Source organism: Rattus norvegicus, chromosome 9, assembly GCF_021556685.1.
Source record: "Rattus norvegicus strain SHRSP/BbbUtx chromosome 9, alternate assembly SHRSP_T2T, whole genome shotgun sequence".
Lineage (NCBI taxonomy): Eukaryota > Metazoa > Chordata > Mammalia > Rodentia > Muridae > Rattus > Rattus norvegicus.
This window is the reverse complement of record NC_141542.1, coordinates 26,264,395-26,285,876: the sequence shown is the minus strand read 5'-3', so window position 1 is coordinate 26,285,876 and position 21,482 is coordinate 26,264,395. Positions and strand designations below refer to the sequence as shown.

General features: G+C 47.9%; 1 protein-coding gene across 2 annotated transcripts in view; it reads left to right on the top strand.

The window, feature by feature from the left end:
• Positions 1-21,482, top strand: part of Kif6 (kinesin family member 6) — a 295,931-nt gene that overhangs the window by 206,061 nt on the left and 68,388 nt on the right. For both annotated transcript variants that reach the window (NM_001431181.1, XM_087564678.1), the window contains 2 exon segments: positions 12,732-12,840; positions 19,486-19,541. In NM_001431181.1, the coding sequence (NP_001418110.1) occupies positions 12,732-12,840; positions 19,486-19,541 (165 nt within the window).

The window sequence follows — 21,482 nt, the reverse complement described above, 5'->3', positions numbered from 1 at the left end:
ACTAAGTAGTACTGGGGTTTGCTGGGTTTTGTCCAGCTTCCTTAAACCATTCTGTATTTTCCAACTTTGCTACAATAGGCCATCTATAGATTAATAATTAAAACCAAATTAATTAATGCCTTGGTCATGATTTCACCCCAGCAGGAAGCCAAACCCTCTGGGGTCTGACATCTTAGCTCCTACATGTTGAATGGACTGCACCCCTTTCTGAACTCTGGAGGGCAGTAGAGTGAAATCCCACACACCTTCCAGTGAGCTTGTCAGAAGTTCGGGGGAGGTAGCTTCCTATTTTCTATTGAGGAGGTGGAAATGGGATATGCAGATTCCCGGTGGGCGCCTACCTGTACCTCAGAGGAGAGGATACGGCTGAAGATCTAAATTTTGGAACCATGTGTATGTAAGCAAATGGAATTGTCTGTTGAACGACAATGTGTCTAGGGAGGAGTCCTGCAATCTCTGGGCACTCAAAAGAGAAGCCAGGGAGGTGATGGGGTGCTGAGATGGGCATCAGCAAGGTAGTGCCACAGTAGGCTGGGGCAGAAAGTATTTCAGGCGGGTGGAAGGTGGTCTTTTTGGGTCAACTGATGCACATTAATGCAGATAAACTAAGTTATTCTCTCACCGTAAATCAAGACCATATCTCAGTGACTTATAAGAAAATTGACTTCATTCACACTGGGTAACAATATGGGTCTGGGCAGGTAAGAGAACTGCCATGATTCTAGGCACACAGGTTGACAGAGGCTGTGCAAGAACCACTACCATCATCTCAAGCCATTGGAGGAGGAGGGCATGAGAATCATGCGGGAGCTATACGGTATGTTTATGCTTATATTGCAGTTGTTGTGATAAAATATCCAGACCAAAGGTAACTTAAAGGAGGAAAGGGTTATGAATGGTCGGCCCATAGATACTGGGAAGTCACAAGGCAGGAGTTTATGCCAGCTGCTCATGCTACACTCATAGTCAAGAAGCAAAGAGAAACTATCGTACCCATGCTGCCTGACTGGAGACTCTTCAGCTAGCTTTCTTCACTCTCAAATACTGTTGGGGGCCAAGGGAATGGTGCTACCCACAGTGGGCTGAGTCCATAAACAATCAAATCAATTCTCTATAGGAAAATGGGATCTAGACAATTCCTTAGGTGAAGCGGTCTTCTGAGGAGATTCTAGGTTGTGGCTAGTTGGTAGTTAAAAGCTAACCGTCACCGTGCCTAAGTCAGGAAGTAACACCTGTTCCCACCATTCCGGGCTGGCTGAAGAGGCCATCCCACACACTTCCTGACTGCACTCCTCCAGTGTTTCACAAGAGCTCTGCTAAAATAAGAAGAGAAAGCTAAATACTGGCTTTGGAATGTTAAGGTCCTTGTGGATCTGGAAAGATGAGTTCCAGTGTGATAGATGGACAGTTTGCAACTGCATTGAAAGAATGAGATGGAGGAATACTGAATGGATGGAAAATGCAGAAAGGGCCTGGTTTAAGCGTTTTCCGCGCTGCGTGAAAAGCATCAGAGAAGTAGACAGAGAACTAGACAATAAATGGGATAAAGAGAGAACAGTGTGAGACTATGTTCCTCCGAAGGTAGCAACATGCCACCCTTCCCAGCTCTCGGTATCCAGTGAATTGTCTGATTGTCCCACTGCAAGCAGTGATCTTTCCAGTTTATGAACAAGGACGTTCTAACCTTACATTTCTGTACCTACCAGTTTATATATATCAACATCTATCCTACCTCAGTCACCAGGGGCTTTTTAAATATGCTGATGGGAACAATACAAAAAAGGCAGTGGGTTACTTAGGCCAGAGAAGAGGAATAGTGGGAGGAGGGAAGCCCAGGGCGGCATCTGAGTACCCCAGCCTGGACAAAGGAATGGTTGGCCTTTGATAAAAGTGATGGATCCACCATTACCAGAGGGAAAGCCTGAGTGATGGACAACCATAAGAGCCCAACAGCCGGCGCTGTGGTGGGAAAATGAGGAAGCCCATGCCTGAGACAGGAAGTGTCCCAGTGAGAAGAGTTACCTACTGTGGAATGAGGAGAATTGTTGTAATAGGGGACTCTTAGAACACAGAAGCTATGGAGCCAGGCCAGATGTTAAAACCACTCTGTTGACTTAACCTTTTTAAAAACCTATTTTAAATAAGGGTTTTTAAATGTTCTAACCTCTCTTTTAGCCCATCGCCCACCAGGAATAGTAAAAATGAAAGGTTATTAGGATATGGGGGAAGTGGACCTATTTAGAAATAGTTCTTTGGAGCAAATCTAATCTGTGTTGTCAAGATATGTATACCAACAGTCCAGTTCAGTAGCATCGGGATAGTAAACATGACCCAGTAGAAACAGCCAGGCATCTGCCGAATCTGCATGAATCAGCAGGAGAGACCAGGACCAGCAGGGATGCCAGGAGAAGTTTTCTGCCCTGCCTCTCTTGAAGACGAAGATGTGAGATCGATGAAGTTTTGTAAATGTAGTTATGGAAGCCTCCATGGCTGTCTGTTGAGTCCTATTTATGTTCCTCTCAAACATCACATGTTCTTTCACGGTCTTGCCTCAGCAAAGCACCACATGAGTCTGGTCTGTTGCCATCACCCTTCCTATTGGCTCGAGTCCATCGAGTCTGGCAGCAAGAAGCCAGCAGAACACCACCAGAAGGTTTTTGGTGTGTTTCCTTCCGTGAAGTCATGACCATTAGAATGGCAAGGCACACCAATACCATCTAGCATCGTCTGGTGCCTGTCGGGTCCTTCTTACTATCATATGTCTTTTTATATGTTTGCTTCAGCAAAACATCCTTTTACCTGTGTCTGTTTCAGGGAAACACTCACTTCTTCACGTGTCTTCCCCACCATCCAACACAACTGACTTTCTAAAGAAACCATATGTTTCTACTTCACCACTCCCTCTCCCTGTACAACCCATAGTCCCCAGCTCTCTGCAGTATCCTAGTGTGTTAAATGGTTCTTATACTCTGAACATCTCCAAGCAGTAGCCTTTCAGGTGATTCACTGGCACCCACAAGATAATTGTAACTCTTCCTTACGCTTTCACTCTTGAAGTGATTCTACTTCTAGCCCTCTTTCCTTTTAGACTTTTAAACAAGTGATTCACAGATGATTGTATATTGTAAAATTTATACACAGAGAAAGAACATGAGAGTTACACATACAACTTAACAGTACCATTTATAAGGCAAAACCACTTTCAACAGAGAGGTTCCATCTCTGCCTATCTCTTCAGTCCACAGAGCTTGTCTGCAGTGTCTACAGGCTTCCAGAAGCAAGCTGGGAGCTATACATTTTGAGGACACACGAACTAGAGAGGAGGCATCTAGGAAGTGAGGGGGTTGTAGAAATGCATTGCCCAGAAGGCACCCAGTCATTTCCAGATGGAGTTTTCACTGGAGAGAATGAGAAGGTGTCGGGCACAGGGCACAAACTTTCAGCCACATGAGGAGGAAGTCCAGGTCTCTACTGTACAGTACTATGTGCCTATTGTGGAAACTCTAACAAGTTAAAATTCCTATGGTGCATAAAACTTACAGAGCGTACAGCTCAAGGTGGATCCGTGCATTGGATTCTGTTAACTCTAACTCTTCTCATCACCACATGGCATCTGTACATCAACTCTTCAATTTTGCACCTCAGGCACATGTACTCTGGTTACCGATGCTTCAGTAAAGGTCCCTTTCTGTAGAGACATTAAGAAAGAGCTTGTTGAGTCAAACCTGGTAGCATGATATATATTTATCACTCAGTCACAGTTGATTTTGAGACTTTCAGTCTCTTGTAGCTTCTGTAACCTAACCTCAGAAATGGACCCAATAGTGCACAGCTAACAGGGCCACTGGGGGAACTAACTTACAAAGCCAAGTTCCCACCAGCAGACTTGCGAAGGTTGCATTGATTCCACGTCCCAGAGAATGCACGCACACACACACACACACACACACACTCACACACACACTCACACACACACTCACACACACACAGAGTCACATGTAATCCCCCTGCCCCAACCCCCAAGTGATGAGTATAGACATATTAAATTTTTAATTGACTCACTACATCTTCTGAGCTAGGGAGGGAACAGCTTTGCATTGGATGCACATACATTTAAGGGACGATGGGTTGGCGGGGAGGAGACAGCTGCTTTTGTCTTTTTGAGTCTTGTTTTTCTTTCGTTTTTGTTTTGCTACCTAGCTACAAGATAAATCTTTCATTTTTTTCTTTCAAAATATATATGCAGACAAAGACAGAGATGCACTGCACTGCTGACAGGTGACAGGGAGCCAGGCTCACTTATCAAATGACAGGCCATGTCTGTGACACTTTGACCCCTGCCTCCAGAGCACAGGGTGATGGATGGTGATGAAGAGCCTTCCCCCACCCACGAGACACTGGGGTCCCACTAACTGCACTTTGGAAGTAACCCAGGACATCTTTTGTGATGTCGAAACTGAAGAGGAAGGCAGGCTTCCTGTTTAGAAGGTCTGTCAGCTACCTGACCCTTCACTTTCAGAGTCAGGGCACACAGGTCCGGGCACAGCACTGGACACTGAGGCCCTTCAGACCCTCCACATCAGAGAACTAAAGATGATCAGAAGCAATTGAGGACTCCAGGCCCAGCCTGGCAATGGGAGCATCAACAGCTTCCCCCAGATGACTGAGTCAGCTCCAAGTCCCAGAAATGCCAGTAGGGCCCAGACTGCTTCTCGGGCTCAGTGCCCATGTCTGTCCACTGTCATCTCCAGACAGCACACATGGGTACTTGTCTTGGATGAGAACATTTACAACATAAAAACCAAAGAGAGCTCGGCTAAGAAAAATGAGTGTTGTGTGGTTGGCCTTCAGAACCAACATATGGGGGTCTGCACGATGCCTTCCAGAAGCTTCCCTTCCTGCTAATGTTCAGTGTCCACTTGCTTCCCCTGCCGAGCCTTACTTTGCTCACCATGGAGAAGGTAGGAGAGTGAGCCACAGGAGCAGGGATGATGAATCATGCAGAGTTACTAAGGCAAAAGGAAAACGCGCTGGCCTTGAGCATGCCACCCCCGTAATCCCACCCAGCCCACCAGCTCTGCCCCGCTCAACCACGTGGGATGGCCCTGGCATGTGGGACCTCTGCCTCTAGGAGTCCGAAACCCATTTGATTTATTTAAATGTGGAGCCACCATTGGGTGGGTCTCCTAAGGTTTATGTGGCTTTCCACTTCACATTTTCCTTTTGCTCTCCTCCCAGGAGCCCTTGCCAAGCCTGCTGTGCTTCAGCCTGGTCCAAGCCAGCACCCGGGGATCTTCTAATTGCAGGCTGTCCTCTGTTGTCTTTCATGTGGGAGCTGCAAGGCGGGTCCTCATCCGAGAACCTCAGCCCAGGTGATAGCAATGGTTGAGATGCAGACCTCTGACCCACCCCCCAAAGCCTCGGGCCGCTGGCCTATTCCAGAAGTTGTCAGTCAAAAGCAGGAAGGTGGTTAAATGAGCATCATCCTGGCCTTGCCAAAGATCCACTCTGTTGGTGACATCTGCAGTCACTTTGGCCGTGTGGCTAAGCGGTTTTTTGTTGTATTTTTTTCTTCCCCTCATCCTCAGATTGCATCGCCCACTGGACACACCCAGTAACCCCTTAAATTGTAGCTAGGCTAATCATGGTCCTTTCAAGCAAACAGAATCATGGCAAACGGCACTGCTTTCTACGGTGACCTCTATCACCCTGGTGGCAGAAAATGTAGAGAAAGGACTTCTCATTGTGCATTCACAGTCTTCTCACCGATTGGAGCTAAGACTACAGTACCACTGTGAGGAGGTAGGGGTGTGGCAGGGACGGTCCACGTGCCAGCTCTTAAAGCGACAAAACAAAAGTCACAGAGATGATGACGGGGGACAGAGGAAACTCACTAAGTGCCACTTGTCACCATATTGGCTTATAATCCGGAAGCAACCCCTTGAAGGGTGAGCTTTTGAGGCAGAGATGGGTGCCACAGAGCCTGCCCAGAGCACTTACCACAAGTGCCAACGCCGTAATGAGTTCCCTGGCAGAGCGCTCTGAGTGGTCAGCAATGTCTTCCATGGGTGTGAGGAGAGGAAGCAGCAAGCTGGGGCCAAGGATTTGCTCTCCCTCGCTTTCAAGTGCCTCCAAGACCTTCCTCCTTACTAAAGCAGGGGAGGAAGGAAAGCCAGTGTCTCAGATCCTCCTTCCGATCCTCCTCAAAGATGGTTCTCTGCTGTGTGTGTGTGTGTGTGTGCGTGTGTGTGTGCGTGTGTGTGTGTGTGTGTGCGTGTGTATGTGTGTGTGCATGTGTATGTGTGTGTGCGTATGTATGTGTATGTGTGTATGTGTGTATGTGTGTGTGCATGTGCGTGTGTATGTGTGTGCGTGTGTATGTGTGTGTGCATGTGTATGTGTGTGCGTGTGTGTGTGCGTATGTATGTGTATGTGTGTGTATGTGTGTGTATGTGTGTGCGTATGTGTGTGCGTATGTATGTGTATGTGTGTGTATGTGTGTGTATGTGTGTTCGCGTGTGTATGTGTGTATGTGTGTGTGCGTGTGTATGTGTGTGTATGTGTGTGTATGTGTGTGTGCGTGTGTATGTGTGTGTGCATGTGTGTGTATGTGTGTGTGCGTATGTATGTGTATGTGTGTGTGCGTGTGCGTGTGTGCGTGCGTGTGTATGTGTGTGTGCGTGTGTGTGCGTATGTATGTGTATGTGTGTATGTGTGTATGTGTGTGTATGTGTGTGTGCATGTGCGTGTGTATGTGTGTGTGTGCGTGTGTATGTGTGTGTGCATGTGTATGTGTGTGCGTGTGTGTGTGTGCGTATGTATGTGTGTGTATGTGTGTGTATGTGTGTGTGCATGTGCGTGTGTATGCGTGTGTATGTGTGTGTGCATGTGTGTGTGTGTGTGCGTATGTGTGTGTGCGTGTGTATGTGTGTGTACACATGTGTATGTGTGTGTGTGTGTATGTGCGTGTGTTGTATGTATATGTTCGCATAGGTGCATGCAAGTGTATAAAGACCAGAGTCAATGTGGAGTATCTTCCTCAGTTACTTTCCACCTTAGTTTTTGAGGCAGGGTCTCTCATTGAACCTGGAGCTCACGAATTCAGCCTGTGTCCCTAGCCAGTGAAGTCCAGGGACCCGCCTATCTACCCCTCAAGCTCTGGGACAACAGTCAGCCCCTACTACTCCTGGCTTCTGTGTAGGGCCTAGGGATCCAAACCTAGGATCACAGCAGTGCTTCACCAACGAGCCATCTCCTCAGGCCCAGTCCCTGTCTCTCTGAGATCTCAGCCCCCAGTCATCATCTGCAGCCCCTGCACCTTCCACACTGGACTGAGCTGTGGACTTGTCCCTTCCCCAGAGGCTCTGGTTGGGACCCTCATTTCCTTCTTTTGTCCCTGAAGACATCCTTGGCTGTGCCGCAGTTCTTGAGACTACTGGGTGACTAACCATCCATTGGCTCTTCATAAGCCTCCTGAATTCCTTGTTTCATTTTTCATCTTGACACATTGTCTGCTTCAACCCTTCATGGCTCTCCTCACCTCCTTCTTCCCACTCCCCTGTCTGTTCCTTCTGACTTAGGCACACAGGCAGGGATGAAACTGAATTTTCTTCTAATTGTTTATAGGAAAATATGCATATTATATTTCATGCAGTTCCCAATTACTGAGAATTTTTCTTGCCTGTAAAAACCTCTTATCAAGGGCTGGAGAGATGGGTCATCTGTTAGGAGAGCTGCCTGCTCTTTCAGAGGACTTGGGTTTGATTCCCAGCACCTCCATGGCAACTCAAGCCTGTGACTCTAGTTCCAGAGGATTCGATGCCCTCTTCTGGACACTGAGGGTACTAGTCGAGCACACATGTTGACATAAAACACAAATAAATATTTAAAGCTTTGTATTGATTACCATACCAAAGTATACCTGATGCCTGCCTGTGGCCTGTTCCACATACAGCCATACAGTTTATCAGAGCCATTCTGTCACCTACCATTGCAAAAGCTTCCTCCAAACCCTCTCTCCCCCTGGAAGCCACCTCCCTTCACCCTACCCTTCTCAGCATTCCTATTGGTCTTCGTTTCTTCCCCCTCTTCTTCTGTCAGGGAAAACCGGAGCCCTGCATGAAGACGTGTCTCCCAAAGAAAATATATTTTTGGCTCTCAGTGCACAAAGTCCCTTCCCAGCACACAGCTCGAGTCTTCATCCTTCACTGGGGTAACTTTGAAACAATGGCATAAGCAGTAGTAGATTGTGTAAGAACAGCCAGGAAAATAAGCTGAGGTCCACATGGCCCAGACTAAAGGAAATCTGACAGCAGGCCCAGGACAGAAGGAGTTCTCCACTGCCCCAGTGGGTTCTTTCCACTCAGTTTCCATGGGACCCTGTGTTAAGGGTTGGGAGAGCTTCTGAACACTCTGAATTATATTCTGTAGAAAAATTTCGGGATTCACTTTTAGGATGGTAAAAAAATAAAGAACAATAAAAGAAGAGGAAGGGGGGCAGGAGAGATGGCTCAGCAGTTAAGAGCACTGTCTGCTCTTCCTGGGTTTCATTCTCGTCATCCACACAGCAGCTCACAACCATCTGTAACTCCAAGTCCGGGGCATCTGGTGCCTTCTTGGCCTCTGTGGGCACCAGGCATGCGTGCGGTGCACAGACACACCCACATACGAAAATACTCATATCCGTGAAAATAAATAAATGTTTAAATAAAAAGGGGGCAGGGGACCAGTGTGCAAGAATTTAATGCCTTCAAAGTCCAATGCTTCTGAAGCCCCAAGACCAGTTTGGAGCATCCCGTGTGGGCTGCATTTCTGTCTAAGCACTCTTCATCGCTGTCAAAAATAGACCAGCAATCTGTCTTCTGGACTTGTAAATAAATGCCTTCCAGCTAACCATGGAAAAATGAGGGTTGCGTTTAGGGGACACTTCTGTAGGGGTTAAAGGTGGTTCTGTGACTCACCAAGACAGGAGGCCTCTTGTAGCCATCCACATTTTCTGTGATCTGGCTCTGGGAACTATGACCTACAATTCCCTATAGGGAAACAAATCATGACAGGTCAGAACTCCTAAGGCCTCTGGCCTCTGCGAGGAGCTGATTCTAAAACACCGGGATGGAGACTTGGTCAGTTCTGTGCTCTGCAGACCCTGTTAGCTGTCAGGAAACTGCCCGCATTCTCTTTGCTCCTCCTGAGACAGTGGTACTTCTGGGCTGTATTTGTGTAAAAGCTTCTTGGAGCAGGGGTTCAAAGCCAGCAGTGGCTAGCTGTTGTAGGAAGAGGCGTGGTAGCATACGGTGATAGGGTGAGGACTGTTGGATTCCAGCTTCATATGGTACAGGGTGTGGTCCTGCCCAGCGGGATGACAGTAGAGGAATACTGGGGACACAAGCATCACATCCCTGCAGCATCTCAGTGTGCTCTACCAAAGCCATGGGCTGGGCGTGCTGGAGAACAGTTGTACGCTCAACCCTGGGGAGGCCAAGGCAGGATCTTGAATTTGAGGTCATCCACATATATTGATCACCCTCTCAGCACATAGTCCAGGCTGGTCTTGAGCTCCTTTTATAAGTGAAGATAGCCTTGAACTCCTGATCTTCTGACCTCCACCTCCCAGATATTAGGATTACAGTGCAGATGCGGGACACCACACACAGCGTATTCAGTGCTGGGGATCAAGCACGGGGCTTCCCAGCCCCTGTGAAGAGTGGGATAATTAACATAAACTGTGTATGCTCTTCCCACCATATGGAACCTGTCTCTCCCCATGCAGATACCCCACCATCCTGAAGGATGTTTCCACCTCCCAAAGGCCACTCTCAGAGCAGTTACCATCTCCTGCTCCTCTCTCAGTGGTACAGCAGGCTGTAACGCAATCATTTGTTCCTCTTTCTTTAGACTCTGTGCACTTTAAACATCGCCATCAAAGCTCCAATCTACCCACCTAATCTCACATCTCTGTTGCATGCCTAGCACTGTGCCAATGATAAGCACACACCTCTGGAGGGAGAGGGTAAATAGATGTCTGCCGGTAGCAGATGAGCTCTCAAGTACAGTCTGCAATCCTTACCCTTTCTCATGCATTCAGTGCGTTTAGGGCAAGCACTGCTCACAGGAGGAAGCACTAATTCCCTAAGCCCAAAGAGAAAAGGGAAAGCAGAGATGACCCTTAACAGTTGTCCCTTCACTTGGGGGCTGACCTGGAGTTGAGTGCCTGTATAATCTGAAAAGAGAGAGATGGTGTCTGTGCACAGGGCAGGGGCAGCCAGGAGGAAGGCTGAGGTGGAAATGAGGCTGACATGCATCAGCTGCTTACGGCGTCCATCCCTCAGGCATCTGCATGGAGGTGGCGTGCTCCGTGAAGCAGCCTTCCGAAGTCTGCAGAATCCAGACCCTGCTCCCCCTTCAGATAAACCACTGCGGTCAGGGACCCCGTTCTCTTCATGGCTTGCAAAGCTATTTGCCAGGTTCGCTGATTACACCCATGTCCACCTAGCCTTGGCCACCAGTGCCAAGCCACCCACATCCAGAATGCATTCTCCAGCATAGTAGGAGCACCTCATGGTGGTAAGAACGGGTGTGTTCTTGTCCTCTCAATTATCCAGTCTTTGAAAATCAGCAGCTCATAGTCACCACATTACACTGATGGCTCCAAGTTTCATAGCAGAACCTTTTAGATTCTCTAAGGACTTGCCTTCCATGTCCTTCCGTTCCCACAGCCTCTCAGGGACAACCCAGAGGCTGTCTAGTTGATTACAAGTTCTCCCCCAGACTTACTTCCTCAAGAATACCATGGACTCTGTTCTCATAGCAAAGAAGGCTGGGTCTGGAGAAGAAACGGCCAGACCATGGAGCTTCCCCTTCGGTCCCAGTCCTGATAGAATCTGAGGAGTAAAAGCCTCTTCTGGGGGAGGCAGCCTTAAGGTCCTACAGAAAGCCCCAGAGTGATCTCTGTGGGCTAACTGTACAGCACAAAGCATGCTGTGTTACAATCGGGCATAGTCTGGAGACAGAGGAGACCAAGGAGCCATTCTCGGGCTTCCCTTGGACTCCAGTGGGAAGATGCACACCCTGTGAGTATCCCTTGTGCACCAGAGCTGATCTCAGTGAGTCTCAAGTAGGTTCAGGAGTGTGTGTAACAGACGGAGGCAGGAATGAGCCCTGACCAGAGAGTGTGGGGTGCCGTGCACATCACCACCTCAACGCTGTGCCATCCAGACATTCCTTGTGGTGCTATTTTTACCACACTCGTCATGAAATTGGTGTCAGATGGGCTGGGCCAGTTCCTCAAGCTGAGGATAGGAGATAGAAAGGTTCTTTCCAGGGAAACAGGGTGAGTGGGTGCTGCACGAAGGCCATTAAGAATGTGCTTCCCAAAGCCCTGGGCCTCGTTCCTCCAGCAGTCAGAACAGGTTCATCGTCCCGTCCACTTCAGTACTGCCCCTGTGAACTTAGACTAACAGACATAAACTGAATGTCTTCTGAATACAAACCCTGAGCAAAACACCGGGGAGTCAGATGAAGTTACGATCCGTGGCCCTGGAGGAATCTGCGTTTCCCTGGAAAGGAGTGTCATGCACAGAGTCAGTGTCTGCTGGACTGACTGTCCCAGACGCAAGCCTGGTGGAGGGACAATCTGTTCTGTGTGGGTTCAGGGAGATGGCATGTGGCTAGGGCTGACTTTTTCAAAGATCAGCAGAGGAATCGGACGAATAGAAGAGAAAGGGCCTCCAGGAGGATAGAGTAAGGAGGCGAATGGCAGATTTTTTTTTTTTACAGCACAGGAGTGCTGGCCTAGCACATACCAAGTCCTGAGTTCCTTTCCCAGCACAGCCTAAACCATCCGTGGTGGCACATGGGCCCCAGCACTTGGGACCAGGATGGTCATCCTTGGCCATTGCAGAATGATTGGGGTCAGCCTGAGCTACAAGAGATCCTCTCTCAAGACACGAAAGTCTGTAGATTTATCCAAAACTTAGCTGTGGCCTAGGTTCTCCTGAGGACCTGTGGACGCACCTGCACTGACCATTCCCTCTGGAGGTTGCTTACTGGGGAAGCTGGTACAAGGAGCCACCTGTTTCCTCTAAAGGACCTACTTTCTAAGGCTGGGGCTCCAGAATTTGTGCTGAGAGCAGAGCCAAGCCATGAGGGTTGGCTTGCAAGTAGCAGTGGTAAATTAGGGTGTTAAAGTTGGACGTAAACTAGGGACCTCCCACTATGGGCTTTGGAATGGAGCGAATAACTAACTCCTGGTTAAGGACCACGGCCTTCCTCACCGGCCACAGGGCGTAAGGCGGGATAATTATTAAATAGAAAATAGACACTAAGAACAGAACTTTGTAGATTCTCTAGCCTTCAATCTGGGCTCTAATTTGTGTTACTAAAATGCCTGGAAATTCAAAGAGAAGTTTAACAACCTAAAATGGGGCGTAAGGGGAAAACAGGAAGAACTGTGCCACCAAGGGGTGGCAGGGAGTAGATTCCCAGATGTGCTCGCCATCTGAGGCTTGGAGGCCTGGTTCTCATTTCCTCTCACCAGGCGTTCCAAGCCCTATCCCTAGCCCCACCCTGCGTCACGTGGATTCACAGCCTCTGGTCAAGCATCACCTGTCTGGCCACAGCCTCTCTGCTATAGGCTTGTGGGAGCCCTGGGCCAGCTCTGAATAAAGTGACAATGAAATTAATGGCATCCCAGAATGATGTGACTGAAGCCATCCCCCTGTGTTTCCAAATAGGGATGAGAGAGGAGATGTCACTGGGACGCCAGGAGGCTTTTGAGATTTTCAAGAGGGACCACGCTGACAGTGTCACCATCGAGGACAACAAACAGGTTCTGAAGCAGAGGTAAGATGAAGTGAGAGAGTTGCCGGTCCCCCTCAGCTCAGGTCGGCCAGTACAGAAACTCCACCCTTCTGATTGGCCAGCCTAGTGCCTGCAAGAGAGGTCTAAAGTCTTTATGGTTTCACATTTTCCTGTGGGCACCCTGGTACAATTCTCTTTCCCGTCTGAGCTTTACCATCCTGGCACTGCAAGCCGCTTGTCCATCAAGGGTCTGCTACTGCCTACATTAGCTCTGTGGACAATGCTTGCCTTGGAGATAATTCTCAGCAACCTGGGACTCTTACAAATGCCTTCCTAATCTCCAGGGGGAAGTAAGTCGGGCTGGCAGCGTGGCTCAGTGGGTCACATGCTTGCTGTGCATGCTGAGGACCTGAGTTCTAGTCACCAGCATCGTGTACCTATAGTCCCAACACTGGAAAGAGAGGGTTAGATGCAGTTCTCTGGGACTTGATGGCCAGCTTGTCTAGTGAAATGAGCTGCAGGTTCAGTGTCTCCAAGAGAGCAGCAAGAGAGAACAATAGAATTGGCCTCTGGTCTACACACACACACACACACACACACACACACACACACACAGAGGGGGTGGTGTTAAATATATAAATCAAATTACATTCTTAGGTCCTCCATATTTTTGGTTCAAAGCAAGACTTGTCATGGTTGAGAGGTCTGAGGAAAGAGGTGAAGGTTCAATACAGCTAGCTGCTACAAAGGAAGGGTGAGAAAGTTGTCTGGAAGCTGTTTCCCAGGGGTAGGGGCAGATCTCAGAGCTCCTCAGGAGCCCAGTCACACAACACAAGTCCAGGACTCTGGCGAGTGGGCTAGACCCTCTTTGTCCCAAGCAGTGTGTACACCCTGTCACCTGTCAATTCTAATTGGGGGTGAGTATCCCACCGGGGCTCCTAACAGGACATATAGGAGAACTTTCATGGCTGCACTGCCTATAGCTGGGGAGAGTTAACCATATTCTCAGTCCCCATGTTAAGCACTTGACAGGTAATATAACAGAAAGTCCATGGATTAGCATGTAGTGCGGGGTGATGGACTAGATGCTTGCACATCGACAAGCATCAATATTAACAGCAAAACTTGGGAGGAACAGAGTTCCAAAGAGTTACAAATGTATTTACCCAAATCCAGAGACCTCCATACAAAAAGACCCACCTGAGTCTGCCCTGGGAATAGGGGTAGACAGATGGCCCACTGGTAACAGTAATCCCTACTAAGCGTGAGGGCCTCATTTCATGTTGGACTTGGCCACTCAAGGGCCTCTCCAGTGCTGCAGGGATGGGGCCAGAGAGACCTTACCTCAAAGAAACAAGGGGGCAGGGCTAAGGGAACGACACCTGAAGCTGACTTCTGCACACAGCACACACAGACACACACACACACACACACACACGCACGCACGCACGCACGCACGCACGCGCGCGCGCGTGCGCGCACTGGACCACACATACATACATACACACACTGTGCACATGCACGCACCAACTGTTGATGCTTTGTGTACCCAAATTTTAAAACCACCAACAGGGCCAACATACTTCATCTTTTGTTCTCTGAAGTCATGATGGTTCCCGGTTGCTTTGGACTTGTATCTGAGTCTGGATCTATGTCTGATGGGGAAGCGAGTCATGGGCTGTCAGTGTGAGCATGTGTGGCTCTCTCAAAGGCTTCTCCATACAAAGCTGCCTGACTCCAGTCCAGAAGACTTCTGATAACCTAAGCAGCTACTGGGATTTTACTGGGAAGCGTTCTTGTTTGCTCAGAGTGGGCAGTACACCCATCTTCCTCTTGGCCATTGTGCAAAGGAATGAACAAGACTCACTCCTCTGGGAAACAAAATGTCTTCCAGGCAACGTCAGTCTTTAAAGCAATGAAAAGGCAGGAGACCAGCCCATTCTAAAAAGAAAATTCTACATCTGTTTAATGTTAATATAAGGGTAGTCATTATGGAACTGCTTCATGCCAAGAGGCAGTGGGGTACCCCTGGGAGCCTTGTCTTCCCCCTGGACTTCTGCTCTTCTCCTCATCCACAGACACTATTCAGTTGTTAGAAATTACTGGCTGTGTCAGGCAGGTTCTCGGGAGGAACACAGACAGTGGAATGAACACGAAGGGGAATTATTAGGTTGGCTTACAGAATACAGTCTGGGCAGTCCAACAGGGGGCTTCTGCAAACCAAAAAGACCAAGAACAGCTGCCAGTCAACAAATCAAGAAGACTCAGTAGTCGCAGTCCAACCTCGACAGCATGGATATCCAATGGAGTCACTGGCATTTTGTCCATGTTGGAAGGCAAAAGAAGTCTAGTATCAGTGAACAACCATATATGCTGCCTTTTCCTGGGATGTCTTCAAACTCAGGCAGGCCACCAGCTGGAAGGTGGCGCTAGCTTAGAGGGTGAGTCTTCCCTTCTCACTTAATTCATCTTGAGGATATCCTCCCACACATACCCAGGGGGTGTCTTCTGGGTGATTCTAGACCTGTGCATGTGTGCACGTGTGTGCATGAGCGCAGGCACACACACACACACACATACACACACACACATACACACACACTCAACTGAGAAGACCCATCATCACACACATACACTCACTCACCATGAATTCACACAGAAAGAGAGAGAGAGAGAGAGAGAGAGAGAGAGAGAGAGAGAGAGAGAGAGGCCTATAGCAAAGAACTAGGAGAAAATTATATCTCAAAAGGCAAACAAACAAAAAACAAAACAACAAACATATTTGTTTGTATTCCAACAGCAAAAATAAAGATAAATCCCCAGAAGCACAGACCTCCCTATGGCTCTAACGTAGAAAATATTATCTTCAAGAAATCCTGGTGCCTTCCCAATATTTGCTCTACTGCTCGCTAGTGGCAGGGAGGACCAGGGCAAACAACTGTAAATGGTGGTCAGAGAGGAATTCAGACAGACCAGAGATCAGGGCTTGGGCTGGCCTTCAGTTTCCCCACCCTAATGTAGCTCTCACCTTTCTACTCTCCCTCAGCACCCAGGACCCACTGGCCTGGCCCTCCCATCTTTCTCCCCTTGTGTCACATCTAGGAACTCTGTGGGCTGATGGTTCTGGTGTGTCATCCTGTGGAGACTGGATCTACCTGACCAAATGCAAATCTCTAGCCCACAACAGACTAATCCCTAATGGAGGGGCTGTTGAATCCTCCATGATTCTCTCCACTCAGGGTTTCAGGAGGGCACATGGGTGACCCATGCTTTACAATAGGAGGTAGTCCATTCTCTGTCCACCAGTACATTTCAGTGTATGGACTTCCTTGTGCTTCCTAGGCAAGCGCTCTACCACTGAGCTAAATCCCCAACCAGTGCATGGACTTCTAGTATGCCCAAGTGCAGGCCCCTGGTCTTGGGGAGGTTTAGCTATCTGTATGTGACAAGAGAAATAAGATGTCACATTAACAGGACATTTGCCTTCCCATGGCCTACAGTGTTTGAACCAATTCTTCAGCGGAGTGCTTTTCCCCCAGTGGGAAGTAATTGTCATTCATAATAACCCCGTGTACAGGCATGATTCGTCACCCTATTATAATGATAAGAGGGGCTGGCGACCCTGTGTTCTGTAAATATCAGTGCCCAGGCAAAGCACTGGGAGCTTTTCTTTTGTGTCAAAATCCTCTTATACACTGAAACTATCAGACACAAAGTCCCCAGTAAGTAACAAAAGAGGAAATGAGCAGAGAGAAGAACCATGATTGGAAATCAAGGCATTAATAATGTGAGCTAACCCAAGAAAATCACCCCCTCATTCAGTTGGGTCCTTGTAGCATAGAAGTGAACAGCAGTCTACAGGCAGTAGAGAAGTGGGCCGGAGAAGTCACAGGCACCATCTGGAAATGCTACTCATGACAAACAGGAGCTCCCGGTTCCTGTTAGACTTTAATATTAACCTTTATTATTTTTCCACTTGATTTTTATACTTATATTTATACTTTGTCTGCCGAACTAGAATTATAAACTCTGAGAACAGAGACAGATTAGAATCTCAGCATCCCCCTGGTTCTTAAAAAGAAGCTGGACACACAGGAACACACACACACACACACACACACACACACACACACACACACACATACACACACACACACGCTACTCAGAAAACCATTTTGTCTGAGAACGCCTATATAAAATTGACTTTGAGGACTCAGCAACCAAGGAAACTGCTTAGCAGTTTCAGAGAATGGAGGAAGGAATTCTCAGCTGGCCAGAGAGGACAGCAGAAGAGACTCGCAGACAGGAAGCTTTAATATGTAAACGAGATGGAGAGGAAGCCAGGCTGGCTCTTCATCACCATAGGCTTGGACAGAAAAGTGTCTGCAGGAGCCTGGGGCACTGGGCTCAGGTCTTCAGCCCCTACATAAGAAAGCCGGGCTTGCCAGCCTCCCCTGTAACCCTGGCTGTAACACAGAGGGCAGCTGCAAGCCGGCCTCTGGAGCTCGCCAGGCAGCCAGCCTAGCCAAATTTCAGTAAGAGATAACCTTCTCAAAACATAAGGTGGAGAGTGACGGACAGTTGTCGTCCACTTCTGTTCTCTGTGCGTGAATTCCTGAAAAGAAGCTGTCTACAGAGGTGGCTAACTCGCTGATCAAATCTTCCATGACAAGGAGAGATCGAAGCGTGGCAGGAGGAGGAGCCATCTTTAGCCTAACAAAAGCCTTTCCTCACACAACTCTGAGTCACAGTGGTCATCCTAATAAGAAAGATAAAAACCTAAGGAGTGTATTGACTAAGAACAAAAAGTATTCTCCACCAACAGAAAGGCTAAGACTGTCCTGAGAGAACAGCTACCTAACTGTAACCCACCTTTCTGCTGTTTCCACGGAGGTGTGTTTTTAATGCCATGACTTAGAGATTTTTTTTGGAGGAGGGGGGCCGGGTTACCATAAAAAAAATAAAGTCCGTAAAACTGCTTCGGTGTTGGACCACGAAACTGGAGGTAACCTAAATCAGTGTTCCCAAGGCAGGCTCGCTCACATTTGGGTCCTAGCAGCCCCTGCCGGAGTTCTGAGTGACTCGTGTGTTGGGCAGCCAGGCGTGCGCTTCCTTGCTGCTGCCCACTGAGTGGGTCACATCTTTAGCTATCACACACTAAGGGCTAAGAGCGTTCTCCAAGTCCCATCAGACCCCATGTCAGTTACCTGTGTCGATGAGAAAGTTGGTCAGTGTCGATGACCCTACTGTCCGTCTGCGGGGACCACTTCACTAGAAACTTGCTTGGCTTCCAGGATGCGGTTACTGCTTTAGAGCACAACCTGGGCTCCTGCTCACCAACAAAGGTCTCTCTGCTGCCTGGCGGTGGCCAGTCCTCAGCACATGGAATCCAGCTCCTTCGGCCATGCTTCATGAGAATATCGCTGAGCTGAAAAGGCCTACATTCTTGCCAGATGCCTCTACACTGGGTCCCTGAGTGGTGACAGGCCCTCACAGAGAAGACATGAATGGCCTATGAGGAGCCTTCTTTTGGAAGCCAGGGCTGCAGTCCTTAGCCACCCAGCCTTGTAGACAAGTTCAGCCCTCTTCCCTGGACTGCCTGTCTGCAATCCCAGGCCAAACAGATGGATGCAGAAAGCAGCAACACCAGAATTGTTGCCACTTTCCCACCAATCACGGAGCATTGGTGGTACCCCGGCCCTTGCTTCCTCTGCTACAGCTCCATGCAGATGAGGGAGTCACAGACCAAACACTAAGATAGCGAGGCTGCTCTGGTACCCTGTGGGGTTTGGGGAGGTTGGAAGAAGAGGAGGGAGAAGAGAGATTGTTGAACTATGAACAATAGAAAACTGGGACAGTAAGATTTAGCCTAACATGCTCTCTGTTTTATATGTTTTGGAAACTTCTAGAAGAATACATTTCTAAAATTTTGTGAATCCTCAAAATCCTGGCCACTCCCAACTTACACAAGAAGGACTTTGACCACACCCCATACATAGATAGACCCCTTCCTAGATCAGTTCAAGCACTGTGGCTATTGTTACCCAACATAGAATGCGTCCTGAGTTGTCCCCCGACTGGTCATGAGTGGCTGACATCTCTACAGTGCTGTAGGTAAAGAAGTCAATGGTATCTAGAATGTTTTCTTTAACTATGATGTCGGCATGGTGGCTGATAGGTCACGGTAGAGAAACCTTACCACCACGTTTCACTCCGGTATCCTTGGACAATAAAACCTTAGAAATTGAGTTAATTCGTTAACAAATATAAGGACAAAGTCTATTTTATTTTGTTTGTGTATGTGTCCAGGTGTTTTGCCTGCATGTCCATGTGTGCACTACACCTATGCAATGTGCCTAGAAACCAGAGGAGGGTGTTGGATCCCCCAAGACTGGATTACAGATGGTTGCGAGCCACCATCCAGTGCTGGGGATCAAACCCAGATTCTCTGAAAGTGCAGGCAGTGTTCTTCTTATTCACCAAGCCATTGCTCTGTTTCCAAGTAGATGCAAATCATGCAAATTCCAGTCTTTCTTTGTAAGCCTACCATATTAAGCTTATTTCAGTTTTCTTTTATATTCATCCCATCCTAGCAACCTCTCGGCCATCCCTTATTTTTTCAAACATAATATAGGACGGATAGCAAGAAGTAAAAATTACCTTTATTCTTTTTTTCTTTTTCTCCAGATTTTCTGAAGCAAAAGCTCTGGGAGAAAGTATAAATGAAGCAAGAAGTAAAATCGGTAAGCAGATAATATTCTGGAAGCTTCTTTCACAGAGCATTTCCCAGTGGACATTGGATGGTGGTCTACGTTTCTCATAGAGCCACAAAGTCTAGCTTGCATCCCTGTCTGGAAAGCCGTGACACACACCCTCTTTAAGAAAGGCACCTTTGTGTGCGTCAGGCCTGAGCTTGTATGGGGTACTCACTGGGTTGGCCTACCCTAGTGAGAAAGATTTACTTCTCCCTGTGTGTTTCAGCAGTAGCTCAATCTGTCATAGCCACGTAATGATGGCAACATTGTTTCATATTTCCAAGGGCTGTGAAACACTGTTACACTGCCCAAAGCTGAGGCTGAGCATTTTTTTGCACACATGTGCGATTTCAGCACCATCCATAAATCCAGTGGGAAGATGGGAAGCCAAAATAAGCTCGTGCACACTCCCAGCCTCCAAGCTCCCCCATTTAGGGGAACTGGCCTGGGCAAGAGCGATTAGGGCAACAGCAAAACTTGCAAACACATGCACTTCAAATCTGTTCAAAGCAAGAGGAAAAGTGTCTTTTATCCTAAGCTGTAACACAACCAAGATCCATCTCCCAGCAAGAACAACTTCACAGAGAGCATCGTTCTGCCTCAGTGCTCCAGGAAGCAACTGCTGCCTGTTTGCAACTGGCCCTTTGGCTCTTTCTTGACCCCCACCTTCCCTTCAGAAGCCACTTGGAATGCCCCCTCTGGCTTCTTCTGTACAGCATAGAAAATCAGGACAGGTCAGTCTATGTACACCAAGGAACAGTTCCCTTCTGTGACTATGAAAAAGCTAAGGCATCCAGACACTAAGTCACAGCTACACCGAGAACCCGTGTCTCATCCTGGGTCCCAGGAGCTTGGATGGTGTGATGATTCGTTCTAATTATCAGGTTGACACAATCTAATAACACCTAGGAAAGGAGTCTCGGTGGAATTTTCAGATCAAGTAGGTCGGTGGTGTGTCTGGGGGACGATGGGAGTTGCCTTGATCACATTAGTGGATGTGGACAGACCCAGTCCACTGTGGGTGGCTCCATGTTCACATTTATTTCTCTCTCTGCTCTTGACTATGGATGTGATGTGACTTAGTATTTTAAGTTCTAGCTACAATGGCCCTCTCCCCTGGAACTGTTACCCTTTTCCCTCTACATCGCTTTTTGTCAGGGCATTTTTATCACAGCAACAGACTAGACTCACCATTAGATCTTGTTATTGAATGTATGTATGTATGTAACAATATATCAATATTTCTATGTCAAAAGGTTTCAGACCTTTGGTAACTATTTCATTGTAATTATCTCATGTGTATATATGTGAAGCCACCAATAATATGGACAATAATAATACCAGATTCCTTTCTACAATACGGTGTCCAAATGCATTTTCATAATGTAGACTATAGCAATGGTCCTACCTGTCCCTCTGGTTTCAGATCCACTTTATCCCCTTCTAAGGGGTCAAAGGGTGAGAGTTATACTTAACCCATCCAACACTAGATTTATGTTTGGACTGATACACAGAGGAGCCACACATGCTATTAAAAGCCCTGGACAAGTTAACATCAGGGCTCTATTTCCCCAGAAAGCAGCAAGCAGAATTGATATCAATGCGGAGATTCAAGCCTCCAGCAGTGGAGGCTTTTATTTAGTGGTATAACAGCACAGCCAGTGCCCTGTTTCACAGCCACCCCTACTTTTCAGACTGTCTTCTTGATCCAAGAGGACCAAGGTGCATGGACTGTGGAGAGCCAGCCTGACCGTTGAACGGCGCTCTCATAGTGTCTAGCCGCCGGGAAGAGCCCACACCAGAGCATCGCTCAGATGACAGGTTAAAACTAAAGAAGCAGAAGGAAAAAGTCTGAGCACATATTTAAAATTTCCAGGAGGCAGGAGCAGAGCACAGATGGGCCGTGCCAGGGCTGGGGACTGCCTCAGC